Source organism: Peromyscus eremicus, chromosome 3 (assembly GCF_949786415.1).
Source record: "Peromyscus eremicus chromosome 3, PerEre_H2_v1, whole genome shotgun sequence".
Classification (NCBI taxonomy): domain Eukaryota; kingdom Metazoa; phylum Chordata; class Mammalia; order Rodentia; family Cricetidae; genus Peromyscus; species Peromyscus eremicus.
This window is the reverse complement of record NC_081418.1, coordinates 144,877,695-144,897,732: the sequence shown is the minus strand read 5'-3', so window position 1 is coordinate 144,897,732 and position 20,038 is coordinate 144,877,695. Positions and strand designations below refer to the sequence as shown.

Here is a 20,038-nt window from a genome sequence, read left to right as displayed (position 1 = left end):
GCTTCTAGACCGGGTCCATTGAGGTGGGAAGACTCACTCTACCCATGGACAGCATCACTCCATGCTGGGATCCTGGACTGAGTAAAATAAGGAACGAGCTGAACACCATCTCTGCTTCCTGACTGCAGATGTATTGTGACCAGCTGTCTCACGCTCATACCGACATGGCCTTCCTTGCCATGACTGACTGTACCCTCAAACTGGGAACCAAAATAAATCCTGCCTTCTGTTAAGTTGCATTTGTCAGTTATAATATTTTGTCTTGGCATATAAAGGCAATATGTGTCCTTCACACATTTTGATGTCTGGACAATCGTATTCACCCAGGACTCTGCTTGTACCTCCTGCAGGCAGAGATCCTTCATCAAACCCTTCATCGCCTCAAGCGTTCTTTGTCTCTCACAACAGCCCATGAATTTTCCACATTTCACCACTCACTGTCTCATATTTAAATCATCGATTTTTGTGTTCACCTCCTCCATCAACAGTCTAAGTTGAGAGACACTGGATCAACTCACAGCTATATTTGTAGCCTCCTACTTAAAATCAATAAGAGACACAGAGTACTTATATATTTTTATTATTTAAATGAACTAACCTGTCTTTCTTCTGGTTGGATATGTTCCAAAGCCCTGCCACTTTGACCCATTTATCACAGAAGGTGAAGGTTCCCTTGGAGACAGCTGTAAAGTTCCCAGAGCACTAATAACCCACGGCCATTTCACTACATCAGGCTGTCGTGGATCGGCACCCCCAAACTCAACATCTAGGGTTGGAACAGGAGAACAATGAAAATCTCCAGGTCCAGGTGCCTAATCCTTTCTTTTATCCTCTTGTGTGGGCTGGTCTCAGAAGTTACAGCAGATGTTGAAGAAGCCTCAGGTAAAAAAAAAAAAAAAAAGGTGGGGGGGTGGACAGTTGCTCCATAAGGAAGCATGTCATAAAGAGAAGAGAGAGGAATATGAAAATACTCTGGGTATTTTCATTCAAACCTAGAAAATTTTCCAGAAGTTTCTGAGTAAGGACGTGTGTTGCCAAGCATCTACCCCTCTTACTGCAGATGGTCTCCAGACTACCCGGGAACCCATATGGCTCACAGACATCTCAGCCACTGAGGAACTCATCAATGCCGCTGAAGTGGCCATCATCGGCTTCTTCCAGGTTTGCGCATACACCCTACCTGCTATTCCCTAGGGTCAGGCATTTTCTGCCTTAGGGTAGCCACGATAGTGGCCTGTTGGGCTAGTGATGTTGATTTAGAAGCAAGAACGCTCAGATTCTGCCTTCAGCTGGTCATCTGAGGCCCCTTCATTTCAAAACAGTCTGCTTTCTACATCGGCTCTTCCTTGGACCTGCTTCAGGATCTCTGAGTCCCATGGCGGTGTTTCCTTATCTATGGGCACTTTGAAAGAAAGTGTCTGCAGGAAGTCAGCTTCCATCATACCTCATCATTGTCCTAAATAGCCTCAGCCTGTACCTGTAGTGCCCCGTCAATAGGCGGAAGTGATTGCAAATGCACTGTTTAAATTTATTTTTTATTATGTATTTCAGATAAGGTCTTATAACTCAGGCTGGCCTGGAACTCTCTATGTAGCCCATGCTTCCCTCAAACCCACAATCCTCCTGCCTCAGCCTCCTGAGCAGTGGGATAATGGGAATATACCATAATGGGACTAGCCAAAAGGATAGGCTAACTCTATTTTTTATGACTTGGAAACACTTTTCACAGGCTGTGCTAAAGCAAATAGGTAGACTCTTGTTGATCTTTCTCACCCTCTCTGAACACTGAGGAAGGTGAAGTGGTCGCTGACATCTTCCACAGTGGCTGTTGGGTAGTACAGACAGCCGGAAACAAGAGGGTCTCATTCCAGGCTTTCCCTCTGTCTCCGCTGAGACCGCCTCGCAATCCTCACAGCTAACCCAGTCCCTGTTCTCTTACCTCAGGCCTTCTTGTATACTTCCCTTCCTTGATTCTAACTCACATCACCCTGTCCATTCTGGGCACAAGGCTGGAAATAGCAATGGGGGCTAATGGGAGAGGAAAACGGGTTTTGGTGATGGGCAGAAAGGGAAGACTAGAAGGGTGGAGTAACATAAATAGCCACCAGATGACGCCATTGGGTCCTTGAGTGATTCTATTCAAAAGTACAGATTACAAACCAACAAATATCCACAACTTCTAAGTGAATAACCCTCTTCCTTTCAAAAGAGCGAGTTGCCAACTCTGTCTTGTTGATCCCAAATGCAAGAATAGCAATCTTTCCTTCTCTTTGCACATGCCCTTTAGTTCAGTGAGATGCAGGGAAAACAGGCGGACTACCTGGAGCGTCTGTGGACAAGCATCCTAACACAGCACGGAAAACAGGGCCAGTGTCTGTGGGAGGACAGCTGCCACCACTGATGAGTGGCTTTTCGGGTCCCTAAGTGCATGCCTGGGATGCTGTAGATGCATGGGCCAGTACGTACCTTCATGCACAAACTGGAGGACCCCTGGAAGAAGAGAACCTGATCCTCAGCCCTCTGCACATTTCCAGTGACTATGCTAAGCACCTGCTTCTTTATTTTGCATTGCCCTGTTCCTCCACAAATTGTCCCCAAAACATTTGCCTCCCTAGGTGTATGAGTGACTGTACAGCCCAACTTCAAAGACCTCTGGACGCCAAGACTTCCCTCAGCTACCATAGAATTCAGGCTGTATGGTAGGGCTGCACAAAAGAACCCAGGTTTAGACACAATTTTCATAATCACCTATAAACTCACACAGCCTGGGAAACTCAAAAACGCCGCTGCAAGTGTAGCCTGCAAGTGTAAGGATGACTTTCATTTGCTAGACTAAAACCCGGAACTGCTGGCATGAGCACGTTTGCCTGCCATGTTTCTTCTCTCACAAATGACCTGTGGGTCTCTCTCTCTCTCTCTCTCTCTCTCTCTCTCCCTCTCCCTCTCTCTCTCTCTCTCTCTCTCTCTCTCTCTCTCTCTCTCTCTCTCTCTCCATTGTTGTTTGTTTCTTTTTGTTGTTTTTAGGATTTAGAAATACCTATAGTGTCCGTATTCCGCAGCATGACACAACAGTTCCAAGACATATCATTCGGAATCAGCAACAGTTCTGAACTTCTGACCCACTACAACATCACCAGAAACAGCATCTGCCTCTTCCGACAGGTGAGCTGGGTGGGCAGCTCCAGCCTACTCCTAGTTTTTCCTTGTGAGGCAGGAAAGAACCCTACGTCTTTAACACCACCACTGGTGCCAAGTTCGGGGACACTGCTGACAAGGATAGTGACTCAATTCAACTAGAAAACAGGCGCTGGGCTGAGGTGTACAGAGAATGGCAATGCAGAGCCAAGATGTGGGACTAATGCAACGGCTAGGTCCCTGACCAGGCAGAGGGGCAGTGAGCCATTTAGCGTTTACTAGCTTTAGTTCTTACATCTATAAAATGAAATGCATGGCTATATTATCTCTACGGTCATGTTGAGCACTGAAGTTATACACACACACACACACACACACACACACACACGAGGCAGGGGGGCAAGGCAGACAGACACACAGAGAGAAAAAAACAGGAGTTTTATAAATACAGGCGTGTGTGACACGTTTCCATGTAGCTCAGGATGGCCTTGATACATAGATGAGGATTATCTTAGACTTCTGATCCTCCACTTCCCAAATACTGAAATTACAGGCATGTGCCATCATGCTCTATTTATGCCTCTCAGGGAAACCAAACCCAGGGCTTCATGTGTCCCAAGCAAGCACACTACCAAGCCCCACAATTTTATAATTTTATATGTTGAGAAGCTGACCTATGTTTATCAAACATTTTACTAGACAATTCGTGTGTGAGGTACTGATAATAGTAATATCCAATATACTCTCTGTTCTCATAGAACTTAAAATGTAGCAAAAATTATAACCAATATACTATTAGAAAACATCACTATAAACCTGGGTGATGTGCTGTACACCCTTAACCTCAGCACTTAGGAGGCAAGAGGTTAGAGACCAGCCTGGTCTACATAGTGAGTTCTAGGACAGCCAGAGCTACATAATGAAACTCTGTCTCAAAAAAGAAAAAAAAATTAGAAAAGATCACTATAGGTAAAATGTTATGGGAATGAAAATAGTGTGGAAATTTAGAAAAATAATACAAAAGAAACAAACTGGAAAGTATATGGTAAAGTTGGCCACTCTAATGGAGAATCATGGTCAAAGGAGGAAACGGAATGCAGTTAGAAATCAGTGACGCCAACTTGACTGGATCCCAAAGCACATGTTACAGGCAAAGGAACATAAGACAGGCAAGTTTTATTAGAACATATTTGTGCTCAAAGCACAGTACCAGTGTCCTGGTTTACACTTAATTTAATTGGCACCAGAAAGCTCCCCAAAGCATTTGGATTGGGAGAGTAATGTGGACAGAAGTGAGATTTAGCAAGATTATTTTGGAAACAATAAGATGGATTATTAAACAGAGATGTGGGAAGCAATAACTCCTGCTAGCTAAGCAAAATAGACTGTGAAACTCATCGAGAGTCTGTGGGGGATGGAGAGGTGGCCCAGAGGTTAAGAGCACTGAATGCTCTTGCAGAGGACTAGGGTTTGATTCTCAGCATCCATTTGGCAGCTCTCAACTCTAGTTCCAGGTTATCCAACTCCTTCTCACCTCCTCAGACACTAGGCACGCATATGGTGCACATACATGTAGGCAAAATGGCCACATACATAACTTAATGAGGTAGAAAGGGTCTGCCGTGGAGAAGCAGTGACAGAAATGAGAAAAAGGGTGATCTGCCAAGCTTGGTGATGCAGCCCTGTGGTTCCAGCACTCAGGAGTGTGAGGCAGGAGGACCGGGAGTTCAGGAGTCCAAGTCAGCCCAACAAAAAGGGGCTGAGCAGACCTAACCGTAGCGTGAACTCTGCTCACAATGTACTCTTTATGAAGCCCTGGTGGTGGCTCTTCTAAGACCCTTCCCAGCATCTGTTTTATGTTGACCACTAGTGACAGCCCTGCTCTGAGCAAAGCCTTGGGTCTTCGGTGGACAAAATTCATGTGCCATGCCAGCAAACAAACAGGCTGGTTTTGTGCCACTTCATTGGCAGCACTGGGAAAGGTTGGAGGTTGTTCAGGCCAGCTGTTACATAAACACTTTTTCTCGGTTTACGTTTTCAAACTTTGGGACATATTTTAATAGGATCATTGTTCAGGAGTCAGAATAACTTTAGTAAAGAAAAATTGAGACCATTTTATTTTACATTGGGAAATATGAGCCGTTTGCAAGCTTTCTGGGACCTCCTTTTAACTTAGACCCACATTTTATTATTTGCAGTTTTCCACAATTTGTTTATTTTCATGTCTGTCTGTCTGTCTGTCCATCTGCCTGTATGTGTCTCTGTGTGTAGGACTGTGTCTGTTTGTATCTAATCTATGATAGGCACTATTATAATTCTCACAAAATTTGAAGAAAAGAATAATAATCCTGCCAGACAGTGGCGGGTGCACGCGTTTAATCCCAGCACTCAGGAGGCAGAGGCAGGCAGGTGGATCTCTGTGAGTTCAAGGCCAGCCTGGTCTGCAAACTAAGTTCTGGGACAGTCAGAGCTGTTACACAGAGAAACCTTGTCTCAAAAAAAAAAAATCAACAAAGAAAGAAAGAAAGAAGGAAGGAAGAAAGGAAGGAAGGAAGGAAGGAAGGAAGGAAGGAAGGAAGGAAGGAAAGAGAAAAGAAAGAATATTATCCCTGAATTTTCAATAAGAAAATTAAAGTTCCAGTAGATTGAGCGAACTCTCCAAAGTTTCACAACTGCCAAGTACTGCCTGACTCCATGCTCAACCTCCCCTTTCTACTGTGCTATAACGGCTCTCTAAAGCACTCAAGGAAATTCTTTTTAAAACTAATTTAATAATTCTTTTAAATTTACACGTGTCTCTGTGTGTGTGTGCATCTGTATGTATTTGTATGTTCTTTTGGGTACTGCAGAGCCAGAAGAGGGCGTCGGAGCCACTGGAGCTGGGGGTATAGGCACTTATGAACCACCTACAATGGGTGCTGAGATCTGAATTCAGGTCCTCTGCAAGAGCCCCAAGCGTTCTTAATGCCTGAGCCATTTCTCCAGCCCCCAAAGAAAATCTCTATCATTTCTAGGTTGTATTTATTTAGTGTTTCTCATTCTGAAGTCTACATTTCAAAAACTTTATCACAAACCACTTCCCTTAGGCCCTGGTATTAATTAAACCCCAGGATTATATCTCAGAATTTAATCTAGATACTATATAGTTTAGTAGCAAAATTTCAGAATTTAAAGTTACTTTATTTGCAACAGTAAGAATATAGTTAAAGGTATGATGAAATAATAATTATGTAAAAATACACTGACTCATTATTATCAGGCCAGTGAAAGATGTGTTTGTGGACCGTTGGGGTTTCTATTGCTCGGATGAAACATTAAGACCAAAACTAACTTGGGGAGGAAAGGGTTTACTTCTTCTTACATCTCCCAGGTTGCCCTCTAGCACAGAGAGAAGTCAGGGCAGGCTCAAGGCAGGAACCTGGAGGCAGGAGCTGAAGCAGAGGCCATGGAGGAGTGCTGCTTCCTGGCTTGTTCTTCATGGCTTGCTCGGCTTGCTTTCTTATGTACTCAGCCCACCAGCCTGTACACATTTCAGTACAAGTAAAATACCACCACAGAGGTACTGTCTATGGAGACCTAGGCCCCCCACCATCAATCATTAATCAAGAGAATGCCTAACGGTCTTACCTGTAGGCCAATCTTAAGGAGTCTTCTTTCCAATTGACTCTAGCTTGTGTCCGGTTGACAAACACTAACCAACACAATTGACTCCTTGTCAACTTGACACACAAATACATCACTCTTCAACTGTCGCCTTTGGTTCTTGTTCATCCTCAAAATCTCACATTAATATCACAATATAAAGCATAAAGAGCTTTGAAAGTCCCAGTCTTTACAATTTCAAACACTTCCAGACTTTAGTCTCTTTAAAAGTTCAAAATCTCTTAAAATAAGCAAAGTGCCTCTAATATTCCAAAGTCTATGGGCTCCTGTTTAAAAAGAAAAAAAAAACATTTTAAAAGTTAAATATTTTCCTACTCCAAGAGGTAGGAACTGGAGCACAGCCACAATCAAATCAAAGGAAAACCAGACTTCAACAATATCAGTCACACACTGTCCGTGTCTGGGACTCACAATCTTCCAGACTCCAGAGGTCTTGGGAAGCTCCAGTTTCCTCAGGCTCTGTCAGTCATGTCACACATAGCTTGCCTGGGAGGCTCAAACTGGCTCCTCTCCACATCTACCACTGTACTTGGCAGTCATCACACAGTCCTGATATCTCAAATACGTTGGGGTCTCCACTGCAGCTGAGACTGAATCTTCACCAGGGGACTCTGTGGTCGTTTGAATAAAAATGGCCCCCATAGGCCCGTAGGGAATGGCACTACTAGGAAGTATGACCTTCTTGGAGGAAGTGTGTCACTGGGGGCAGACTTTGTGATTTAGATGTTCAACCCACAACCAGTGTAGCATCCTCTTCCTACTGCCTGCTCATCTAGATGTAGAATTCTCAGCTCCTTCTCCAGCACATGTCTGCCAGCATACCACCATGCTTCCTACCATGATGATAATGGACTAAACCTCTGAAACTGTAAGCCAGCCCCAATTAAATGTTTTCCTTTACAGGAGTTGCCATGGTCATGGTGTCTCTTCACAGCAATAGAACCCTACCTATATAGCCCCTCCTGGCCTCTCTACAGAGACTTTAACCTTGTCCCACATTGCCAAGCCCCCAGTTTCTCTCCATGACCCCTTCATTCTGCCAAAACCAGTAACACGTGGAAGTAACATTTTTACATAATACCAAGTTCAGTAGCCAACAAGAAATGCAGTCTTGGCCCCTGTGAAATGAATGTGTACAAATAAACTAGTAAATGAGAAAAATAACATGTCAAATTATCAAAACACTTTTGTAAAGTATGCATTTAGCGGCGCATGGTGGTACACACCTATAATGCTGCCCCTTAGGAGACTGACAGAAGGAACCAGAGTTAAGGTCATCCTTAGCTACACAGCAAATTTAAAGCCATCCTGGGCTACAGGAGACACTGTCTCAAAACAAACAAAAGTATATACGTGTGTGTGTGTGTGTGTGTGTGTGTGTGTGTGTGTGTGTAAAAATACATGGCAGCTGAGCATTTATATCATATATACATATTTATATCATATATACATATATAAAATCAGAGACATGAGGGAATTGTTGAACAAATCCTTTCTCAGTGCTACTCAAGTTGCTTTATGACTGTAGTGTAAACTAAGACGAACAGGGCGTGGTGGTACATGCCTGTAATTCCAACACTAGGGAGGTGAAGCAGGGAGGGTCTCATGATTCAGATTAATCTTTGGTTACATAGAAGACCAATAACGAGCCTCACTTCATGAAATTCTGTCTGAAATAAATAAATAAAACAAGAGAGAACATAAATAAACTGGGTTTTAATGCATTTTCTGAATGATCATTAGAGGGCTCGCAGGAATGCCAGGAAGTACCCTCAGAGCAAAGAACAGAACACGCTGGGGTCTCTACATGCGCAGTGTCCAAAACACTTGAGCTTGTGGCCCTTCCAGCGTGCTCTTTTCCGCGTTCGGAGTCTCTGTTCCTGAGGAGGATATCTTAAGTAAAATTCCTTCCAAACACTCATAAAATAGATGTTTCTAAAATGTTCCCAAAGTCTTGTTCTGGGGTAGAACTTTCTCTCCAGTGCATTATGCAAATGATCCCCTTGACGGAAAGCAGACTTCCTGTTCAAGATTTGCCTCCAGGAGCCCTACACACAAACGCTCCTGAGTTTATTAGTTTAGGAAATAATGAAATAGTCGGGTATGTTTCCTTGGAAGAACTTGAGAGCCTGCAGGGGAGGGGGCGGTTTACCGAAGTGCTCCCACCACCCAGGAAGGAACTTTATCCCTGCTGCACACCAGGGAGGGGGCGGTTTTCCAAAGCGCTCTCACTGCCCAGGGAAGGAACTTTACCCCTGCTGCACACCCTTGTCCTTCCTCTGCCTTCCTGAGTCCAGAAATCCACCTGGAGTTCTTGGCGCTTCAGTTCTCCAATTCTGGGAAACCTGAGGAACTGCCTGGAAACCGGCGGGAGGGCGGGGCCTCCTGCACACAGGAGCCAGGCGTCTGTGTCCTAGAAAAATAATCTTCAAGCATTTGGACACACTCAGTATTAAGAGGGCCTTGATTATTATGATGATGATGATTTGAGTGTTTGCAATAGCAAAGTCCTAAGTGTGACATATTGTGCCAGCTGGCAAGCTCCTCCAAAAGCAGTAGAGAAGATGCAAGAGAACAGCTCTCTCTCCCTCCCTCCCTCCCTCCTCCCTCCTCTCTCTCTCTCTCTCTCTCTCTCTCTCTCTCTCTCTCTCTCTCTCTTCCCCTCCCTCCTCCTTCCCTGTGTGTGTGTGTGTATCTGTCTGTCTGTCTGCCTGTCTTTGTGAATATGTCCGTATGTCTGTGTCTTTGTCTGTGTCTGTGTGTGGATACGTGCCCATGAGAACAGGTGCTAGCAGAATCAGCAGAGTGCCCGATCTCCTTGGAGCTGGACTTATAAACTGTTGAGGGTCACCCAACCGGGGGTACTGAGAGCTGAATTCAGACCCTCTGAAAGAGTAGCAAGTTCCCTTAACCACTCTCTAAACCCCTGTTTGTGTTCTGTTTCTTTAAGACAAGGTCTTGTTCTATTGCCCAGGAGGGCCTACAACTTCCCATGTAGTTGAACTCATGGAACTCATAGCCCAGACTGCCTTGAACTCCTGGCAATCCTCCTGCCTGGTCTTCTAAGTACTGGGATTAAAGACATGAACCACCACAGCAGCCTTCTACTTATTTAATGGTTTGGTAAGAATAGTGGGAATATAAAGCTGAACGAGGTCCGTGGAGACTTTTTCTGTTGGTCGTACATCTTTTTCTCAATGTTCCTACTGAGTGTTTTGGATTTTAACACAATTGCATGTGTACCGGGTGGCTTTACCCACTTCAGTCTCACTGAGCAGCATCGGTACCTTGAGTTTCTGATCATCCTGCCTCTCCTTCCAGAATGCTGGGGTTACAAGAATCAACATGTCCATTTTCTATAGCGCTGGAGATCAGACCAAGGGCTTCCTGCAAGCTGGGCAAGCCTTCTACCAACTGGTCTACCCATCTCCAGCCCCATTTCTGTGTGTTTGCTGCTGGGAATTGAATGTAGGAGCTCATACATACTAAGCAAGCACATGCTCTACCACTGAGCTATATTAACAGCCAGTACTTCACGTTTTAAAATATCCAGTGATTTGGGTGATTTTTCCCCCAAAATATTCTAATTAAAAGTACATTTCTATACTTTGACATTTATTATTTCATAAGTTTAATTTGCTTAAGATAATCTTTTAAGTTTTTTTTTTAGTTTTCTATCTTTGTATATATGTTCTAATGTTCAACGGGGAGATGTAAATGCCAACTAATATTAGAGTCTCGTAACTTAAAAGCTATGTGTTACATAATGGCAGTCTTTAAAGGGATAAACAAATCTTGAACAACTTCCCAACCAAAGGAAGAAAAGAAGGAAGAATGGGAAGTAACTAAGTGAAAAATAAGCCAGAGGTTAAGAAAATGGAATTAAGAACAGCTGCACTGTGGAAAATGCATAATTTAATATATCAGTGAACTATATTACACAAAAATAGCCCTTAAGAGACGAGTAGAGAAAAATGCCCCCGAGGGTAGGAAACTTACTTCCTGTCTTTGGAGCTGTGTTCAGTGCCCATCACATCCTCATCATCAGATGTCATTTACCAACGATCTCAGAGATGCTGCAGGGGGCGCTCGGCCCTTCACTGCATCTTGTTTCCTTTCTCCAGGTTGATAACGAAAAATTGCATTTGGATGCTGAAGACATTGAGAACTTAGATGCCGCCAAGCTGAGCCGTTTCATTCAGATGAACAACCTCCACTGGGTGACGGAATACAGCCCTCTGGTAAACACTGACCCCTGTGTGATGGAGGGTCCTGGCCCCCACAGCAGAGATGTTCTTGCCACTGTTAGTAACTGTCCCTCACTGAACACCTGGCACATTGTTTATGTTAATATCCTTACTAACCCTTTAAGATTGATCGGTTCATCCTTTCCTACTCAACAAAGAGAGAAACAGATCAATACCACAATTTGTAAGAAAAAAGCCCAAAATGCAAAGCTAATGTACCTGGATCAGAACCTTCGGAATCTGGAGTCTTGCTGTGTGAGTGTGCTCTGTGAAGGTCATTGGCTCTGAGACAGTCGCTAAATGGCCTTTCTCAAGCTATGACCAAGAAGGCTGTTTTTATTCGTTGCTTTTCTTGCTGCTGCTACAAAAGCAACTTAAGTAAGGAGGGGTTTGTTTTGGCTCACAGTTTGAGGGGACACAGTCCATCATAATGAGAAGGTGTGTAGGCAGGAATGTGAAAGAGCTGGTCACAGTGCATCCATAGCCAAGAAGCAGAGAGATGGGTACTGGTCCTCAGGTCACTTTCTCCTTGTTTTACTTTTTATTCTATCCAGGACTGAAGCCTATTGGTTTGTTCTACCTTGGTTTGTTCTGCCCACCTTTGTGGTGGCTCTTCTCTCTTCAGACCCCTCTGGAAATGCCCTCAAGACATGACCAGAAGTGTGTCTCCTAGGTGTCTCTAAATCCAATCAAGTTGACACTCAAGAGTAATCATCATAGCTTTCTTTACCTAGAGACTGACTCTTGTCTCTGTTGTGTCCACAGAAGTGCATGTGAACTCAGAAAAGATGGCCCAGTGTTTCCTGTGCACATGACCCTGGTGTTATAGTGTCCTAGATGTTAGCCAAGTAGGGCAAAGATACATCTTCCTGAGCTCTTAGACCTAGCCCAGCTCTCAGCTTACAAAGTAGCTTTGTGTCTTTTTCAAATTTCAAATTATCAGGGACAGCAAAACACTTCAAGAAAAAGCCAGGAAAGAACCTCTTTAGAGAAGCATGTTTAATTTTTATTAGGACTTTCACATCTCAGAAGTAGTCCCTTCTCATTTGGAGAGCTGCCCCCTCAACAACTGCTATTTTTTGTCCATGTGCTACAAGTATTTGTACTGGAAATACTGGGCAGAAAGTCACAGCCATGCCCTGGTCCTGCATGGACATTTAGTGTACACACTCCGTGTGGCTTTGCTGTGCAAACCAGGCTGTGTCTGATGAGATTAGACCAGCTACTTCTGCCCTCTCATTCCTTCTGTAGAGATGGCTCTGCCTCTGACTCCTTAGCTCTTGTCTCTCCACTCTTCCCAAGAATCCTCTCTGCTTTACAAGTGTGGACACCACTCTGAACTTAAGTAGCATGAATCTGTTACTCTAACCACAAAGGCTGTTATAAGAAGAATCAATTATTTACCACCCCGTGTCCCTAATGTAAACTGAATCTGTTGTTGCAGTCCAACACCAGGCCTTTAGGAAATACTTCATCTGACCACACTTGCCTTGGCTGCAGTCCCTCTGTGGCCAGCTCACACGCTTCCTTGGGGTCAGCCAGTAGGCATGGAGTGCCTGGATGTTTCTGGACATCTGGGTCTCTGGACAGATTGCAGGCATTTGCCAGGCTGATGTCATCTGCAGGCTCCACCAGTGCTGAAGAAACTAGTTGGAAGAAGGTTCACTCATGTGGCCAGCAACCTGTTCCTCTTGCTGCTGTATAAATCCATCCTTAGGGCTGCTGTTACCATATAAATCCATCCTTAGGGCTCCCTGACAGCCTCGTGCTGGACTGGCTGCCCCCAGAATAAAGGGTGTAACAAAGAGTTATATATTTTATGGCCTAACCTTGGACTTTCCATCAAGTCCACAATGTCCTCTTAGCTACTCAGTTTGGTTATGTTTAGTGAGGGGCAGAGGATCTACACAGCTACCAAAAACTGGATGGTTGTACCCAGTTTTAAGATATATTTTCATTATTTTTAACTATATGCATGTTGTTTATCTCTTTGGTGGTATGTGCACCATATGCATGCAGGTGCCTGCAGAAGCCAGAAGAGGGTGTCAAATCCCCTGAAGCTGGAATTAAAGCCAGTTGTGAGCCACCCAGCATGGGTGTTAGAAGCTGAACTTAGGTCCTGTGCAAGGATAGTACAGGATCTTAGCCCATGAGCTGTCTCCCCAGCCCCCAAATGATTGTACTTTTTTTAAAAAAGATATTAGTATTTATTTTATGTATGTGTATATGTGCTTGAGTAAATGTATGTGCACCACATATATGCATGAGCCAGAGGGTACCAGAAAAGGGTATCAGATCCTCCAGAACTGAAGTTACAGACAGTTGTCAGCACCATATGGGTGCTGGAATGTCCTCTACAAGAAGGATTAATGTGCTCTTAACCCATGAGCCATCTCTCCAATATCCAGTTAATTTTACTTGTTAAAAATATTTTTATTTACTATTTGATAATTCTATACAAGTATACAAGGTGTTTTGATCACATTTAAGGTGGTGAAACTTAAGAGCATCTTAGAGGTTATTTGCCTTTGTATTATTCTGTTCATTGCATTGGCATATCTCTGTCTCTCTGTATCTCTCTCTCTCTCTCTCTGTCTCTTTCCCCCTCCTTCTCCCTTCTCCTATCCTTCTTCTATAACACATTTTAATTTTCCAGATTGCAGCTGGCTTATTTAGCACTATGATTCAGACTCATCTTCTCCTGATGATGAACAAGGCTTCCCCAGCGTATGAAGAGAGTATGCTGAGATACCAGAAGGCAGCTAAGCTCTTCCAGGGACAGGTGAGTTGGGAACGGTCCCCACCAGAGGAAGATGGCGTCAGAGAGAAGGACTATAGTATGGCTTCAAGGGTATGAAGTAAGGAGTGGGAGGCAAGAAGTGAAAAAAATTGAAATTAAAGAAACTTTCTTTTGCAACATTAAGACCCCAGTAATCAGTCTTCCCTCCAGTGGCTATGTGGCTGTCTGTTTGACACTGATGTGAGGAGACAGTAAGTATAAATGTGCTGAAGCCAAATCACCTAGTCAGAATTTGTTTACTCATCATACCCTCTGAAGGCTGGGACAGACAGCAGGGACTACTCCCCACATGAGTACCTACAAAACACCTGGTGCCTACCTCAAGTGCACCATGATCCCGTATCTGCCTCCCTCCCTCCTGGGTGCAGTTCTGCTTGAGGTCTCTGAGACAGCCATGCTCATCTACCCCTGCATTGCAGAAGTCAACCAGACGCCTTTCTAATGAAAGCCATCACATAAGCTGTCTTGGGGAGGACTGGTCCCCTGGCATGGGGAGCACTGAGTGTTCCTGAATACAGGCAATCCTCTGCTCAGAAGACCACAAGGATTTCCACTTTGGGTAGACTTGACTTAATAAACAGCCCCCCCATCCCCTCCTCCCCTCCCCAGCTCATTATGGTCTCATTTTCTACATTTCAGTTACCCACTCACCCATGGGCTCAAAGTAATAAATGGCGAATTCCAGAAGTAAACAATCCATGTGCTTCAAAGAGCTTTCACTGTCACATATTAGTACAGTGGTTTTGTTTTGTTACCAGCTGCTATATTCAAAGTTGGTACATAGAGCAAGAAAGAGCACTATCCCTGACTCTGGGGAGCCACTGTGGTGGGGGTTCTTACTATGTACCACAATTACTAAAGGTAACATCTCGTTTCTTCTCTGCCCTCACCAGGAAATTTTACAAATAAGAAAACTGAGTCTCAGAGAGACTAAGTTGCAAATCAACACAGCTAAGAAGACAGATGCAGAATTAACCTCATTCTCTGCCTTTAATCATTAGGCTATACTTTGTTGCTTAGGGAATCATCAATATGTCTTCAAAGTCCAAATTCTTTTTTAAAAGATTGTCTTTATCTTTAATAGGGGGCAGAGGGGGTGGGGGGTGTAAAAATGCCCAGAGAGACTGTAAGAGTGTTGGATCTCCTGAAGCTAGAGTTTTAGGGGGTTTTGAACTACCTGGTTTGGTATGCTAAGAGCCTAATTCTTAACCTCTAAGCCATCTCTCCAACCCCAAATTCCAATTTTTTAATTTTTTTGTTTTTGTTTCTTTGTTTGTTTTGGTTTGTTTTGGTTTGGTTTGATTTAGTTTGGTTTGCTTTCTCTAGACAGGGTTTCTCTTTGCAACAGCCCTGGCTGTCCTGGAATTTGCTTTGTAGACTAGGCTGGCCTCAAACTCACAGAGACTGACCTGCCTCTGACTCCCAAGTGCTGGGATTAAAAGCATGCACCACTGTGCCCAGTCAAAAATATGTAGCTAAGGCTGGCCTTGAACTCATGATCCTCCTGCTTCCTCTTTCTTCAGCAAATCCTATGGGTGTGCCACCACAACTGGCTAAAATTCTTGTAGTTAAATTTGACTAGAGGGATAAAATAACAAAGCAACAAAAATAAATTTCAAATTCATTTAAATTTAATCAAGATGTGTTGGAAGGGGGTTGTTCTTATATAGCCCAGGCTAGCCTCAAACTTGCTGACTGGCTGTAATTAAATGTGACTTTGAACTCCTGGTCCTCCTACCTCTGCCTCCCAGGTGCTAGAATTACAAGTGTGCTCCATCATACAGGCTTTAACTTAGACTAAAATTACGTGATGCAGACCATGAATTCAACCTGTGTATTGACAGAGATTACTAGAATCTCTTTGTCCCCGGGCCCTCAGCAGGACCTTTTCCTTTAACCCCTTCCCATCTACAGATCCTCTTTGTTCTGGTGGACAGCGGCAGAGGGGAAAACAGAAAGGTGATCTCCTATTTCAAACTGAAGGAGTCTCAGCTGCCGGCTTTGGCCATTTATGAAACTGTGGATGACAAGTGGGACACACTGCCCATCACAGAAGTTACCGTGGAGAAAGTCCGAGACTTCTGTGATGGATTCCAAAAGGGGACGCTGCTGGTGAGTGTGGGGCTTCCAGTGCATTTCCTTTCAGAGCAGGGTGACTTTGAACAGATAGCTAACGGGACACCATTAGCTAGAGACAGTCATTTGCAAAGGGTTGGTATACGAAAACTGGACTTGGGATTTCTCCATTTTCTATTCAGGGACCAATGGGAAATAACCTAAATCCTATATAAAGAGCTCATGCATGAGGTGTGGTGTGGTTCATGCCAGGTACTCTGGAGACTGAGGTGGGTAGACTGCCACAGTGAATCCAGCTTGGGGTACATAATAAGTTTAAGTCCAGCCCAAGCTGCATAGTGAGACCTCTTCAAAAAACAAAACAAAACATAACAAAACAAAACAAAAACAGCATCAACAACAGAAGGGCTCAGCAGTTCAAAGTAAAGGTGGACTTAAGGTTTTTTTCAAGAGTAATCAAGTCTGCTCTCTAAGTTCAGCATCATTGTGTTTTTCAGAGAGATCACAAAGCAGAAGAAGATGCTGGGAAGGAGGAGCTCTGAGGCTCCCTGGTACATGTGTCTATTCCGTGCTGAATAAAAAGGAGCAGTTCGAATCTCTGCAGCAGTAAACACGGTCATCCCATCCGGTGTTCTAACAAGGGGCGGGAGGATGGCCACGCTCCCTTTGTGTCTGAACGGCTCCCTTTCTTGCCTCTTTTGTTTTCAACTTCCCATCCTCTCTCACACAGCCTAGATTCCCACATGAGTGAGTACTGAGGAAGAGGGCCTTCAGAAACTGGGCATCTCTGTGAAGGAGGAGCATTCCTAGAGAGAGGCTGTTCCGGTGCGTCACTGACATTTTAATTGGTACCCGGCACACGGCTCACACAGTAGTTCCTTTTCCTTTGGGGTCATCCGAGGATAGAAACCTCACCCTCCTTCATAAGCACATATCCTTCTCTGACTTGGGGCCAAGAACAAAAACATGTTTTGGGTTTATTTCTCTCCAAAAGTTCGACGATGTCTCCAAGTTTCTGAACACGTCAGAAACAGAGCATGTCAAAAGCTACACTCATTTAGTGATTGCAGCTCCCCATGTAAATCAGCAACCCGTGGAATAAATAAAATCCAAGACTGTTAAAGGAAGAGTGGCATCTCTCTGCAAGCCAAACCCTTTGGAGGGAACCCAGCTGCCCAGCTCAGCAGTACATGCCCCGCCCTCCAGGGCTGTTTCCTTTTAGGTCATGACCCACTGATATGTTGTTCCCTGTGTGGGTGAGATCCCAACCATCCTGCGTGAGGACTGATACAAATGTGGCAAAGGAGCCAGGGAGTCAATTAGGTAAAAGGTGAGGGAAAGAAAGAAGTTGGGGGCATTTGGCGCCAGGGCACGCTGGGACTTACCACGGTTACTGCCAGTAAGGTGTGCGGTCCAGCCCGCGGGAGGCAGGGGAGTTTGACTGGGCTGGCCCACAGGCTGTTACTGTCGACACACAGATGCTACATTGTCACAGCCTTCCCGCCCCCTCCAGGTCCTTGGCTCTAAAGAAAAGGGTCTAAGTGCTGAAGAGCTGAAAAACCACAGATGAGCAGAAAGAAAGCTCCAAGCAAGGGACAAGGAGTGAAAGGGTTGCTTGTTCCTCTCTGTGGGCTAACCCCATGGCCCCTGGGCGTGGTCAGTGGCTGGAACGGAGACTGTGAAAGCAGCTCTTGCAGTAACACAGGAACCAGGAGCTTGAGGGGTCACCGGGTCCATCCCAGGGCTGCACAGTCACAGGAGCACGCAACAGGCTCATCCCAGAATGCTTCCTGGACATTTTGACATTTTGACATTTCCACTGAGGAATTATTTCTGTCGGATGATCCCCTGCTGAGTGAGGTTTCCCAGACCCTCAGGATGCCTTTTCCTGCAACTGTGAAAATTCCTAACACCACGAAGGCAGTGGTTCTCAACCTTCCAAAGGTTGTGACCCTTTAATACAGTTCCTCATGTTGTAATTACCCCCAACTGTAAAATTATTTTTGTTGCTACTTCATAACTGTAATTTTGCTATTGTTATGAATCATAACATAAATATCTGATGTGCAGGATATCTGATATGCGACTCCTGTGAAAGAGTCATTGCACACTCTTGTTGGGGTCGCGACCCACAGATTGAGAAACACTGACCTAAGTGCCCCTTCAACTTCATGGGGTTTTTTTGTTGTTTTTTTCCTTTTTGGTGCTCTTAGGAATTGAACCTAGGGCCTTGCGCATGCGAGGTGAGTGCTCTACCACTTAGCCACACTCTCAGGCCATCTCCTGGTTGCTTTTAAGCCCATTTACATGGTGTCCAGTCTTCCATACAATCCAACCTTTTACCATTTTCATTTCCAATGTATTTATCAATTGATCATTTTCACTCTTCCCTTTTCCTCAACTTTCCCTCTTTCTTGCCTAAAATAGTAGTACTTCAAGCTTTAGTAAAGCCCCCAAATTATATTATATTTAATAATGGGTTAATTTTACCATTTTTATCCTAACATACCCTCCATCACATGCTGACAGTCAACACAGCCTCCATAGATATTAACAAAATCCAGTTTATTTTGCTGGTTGATGGTGTTTTGTAGCAATTTTATCAGATATTATCTTGTATGCTTATGTTTGTGGATTTGTAGTGTTGAAATGAATTATTCCTCATGAGCTCATGGTTCTTCAAAATGGCCAGGAATTCTCCATGTCTTTGTCAGTGCTGATCCTGCTCTTTGTAGCTCTCAGGACTCAAGACCAGAGAACGAAATTCCTTTAGAGAGAAGAGACTTGAGTTATTTGTGTGTTTGTTTGAAGTCTTTGTGGTTCTCTACCTGTGTAACCAGTTGGCCAGCCTCAAACTCAAGACCCGCCTGCCTCTGCCTCCCAAGTGCTGGGATTAAAGGTGTGTGCCACCACCGCCCAGCTTGGGAGAACCATTTTTTGTCTCTGAAGGTTAATTTAAAGCTTGTTGAGGATAATAAAATAGTTTTTATATGATGTTTTGAGATTCCAGAGTGATGATACATATCAAGGAAAGTCTGGAAACCCTGACACATCATGTCACTTCTCCAATTGTCACAGCTTATGGAAACAGAAAGGCTCATTACTGACTTCCTTAAATGAATGAGCCTTCCCAAAGGAAAATTCTGGAGATAACTGTCTCTAACTCCCTTTCGTTATTACTCAGCATAGTGAGGCCACCAGGTCAGAAAACAACTGCCAGTGTTAAGATTATTGGTTATGCAGCGTTTGCAAGAAATAAAAGCTGACTATGCCGTGGGGGAAGGTATGCAAGGGAAGCCCCTCCAGCACTTGGGTGGCAGTGTGAGCAACAGGGAGGTGTGGGCAAAAGCCTTCACAGTGCTTCCCATGAGGAAGAATTGCCTAGGAAGGGTGAGGGCGAAGGAGGGTAAAAAGCTGAGTTGAATAGTATGCCCAGGCTCACAGGCACAGGGGACTGTCCTTAGATGTCTAGAGCTTGGCTCTGGGGTGAGTAGGACAACCGTATGGTGGTTAGAACATAAGATCTCATCAGGATGGTAGGTGGGGTAAGGACTCTCTATGAGTTAGTTTGCATCTGAAACATGAATAGCAGGTGACTTGTTTGATATCTCTAGAAACTGGTTAGTCCTGGTGCCTTTGGATTCCATGATTCCAGAGTCATCCATCTCCTCAGACAAACACAGAGACTTAAGTACGAGCTGATTTGTTGAAGCAAGGGCAGTAGCTGCTCTCTTAAGGAGGGCAGGACACCTGCCAAGCAGTCAAGTGACTCTGGTATTGGAGTAGAGAGACCTCACAAACTGAAGGAAAACTTAGGCTAATCTCATGTACATTATTGTGGAATTCCCTGAAACTTCAGAAGATATTTCTAGGATCCAGAGGAAAAGAAATGGTTTTACCAAACATGGTACTTTCTAAACCAAAACAATAGTTTTAGGTAGGTGCATGAGTTCAACCTTAGCAATCCTGGAATCCACAGATAATTCTCTGTATTAGTCAGGGTTCTCAGGAGTAGCAGAACTTACAGAATATATATAAAGGAGGTGTATAAGAATCACTTACAGGCTATGGTCCAACTAATCCAACAGTGGCAGGCTATGAACAGAAAGTCCAAGAA

The 20,038-nt window shown here is 44.2% G+C and overlaps 1 protein-coding gene across 1 annotated transcript; it reads left to right on the top strand.

Moving 5' to 3' along the window:
- Nucleotides 1-788: 788 nt before the first annotated feature.
- Nucleotides 789-16,463, top strand: Erp27 (endoplasmic reticulum protein 27). The gene is made up of 7 exons (XM_059256977.1): nucleotides 789-882; nucleotides 1,061-1,161; nucleotides 3,025-3,162; nucleotides 10,923-11,039; nucleotides 13,702-13,827; nucleotides 15,760-15,957; nucleotides 16,419-16,463. The coding sequence occupies exons 1-7, from the start codon at nucleotides 789-791 to the stop codon at nucleotides 16,461-16,463; spliced, it is 819 nt and encodes a 272-aa protein (XP_059112960.1).
- The last annotated feature ends 3,575 nt before the right edge of the window (nucleotides 16,464-20,038 follow it).

What these genes read in the sequence shown, in the direction of transcription:
- Erp27 (XM_059256977.1), top strand. Translation starts at nt 789, where the DNA reads ATGAAAATCTCCAGGTCCAGGTGCCTAATCCTTTCTTTTATCCTCTTG. An exon ending in TGACGGAATACAGCCCTCTG is followed by an intron (nt 11,040 to 13,701) that starts GTAAACACTGAC and finishes TTAATTTTCCAG; the next exon opens with ATTGCAGCTGGCTTATTTAG. An exon ending in TCCAAAAGGGGACGCTGCTG is followed by an intron (nt 15,958 to 16,418) that starts GTGAGTGTGGGG and finishes TGTGTTTTTCAG; the next exon opens with AGAGATCACAAAGCAGAAGA.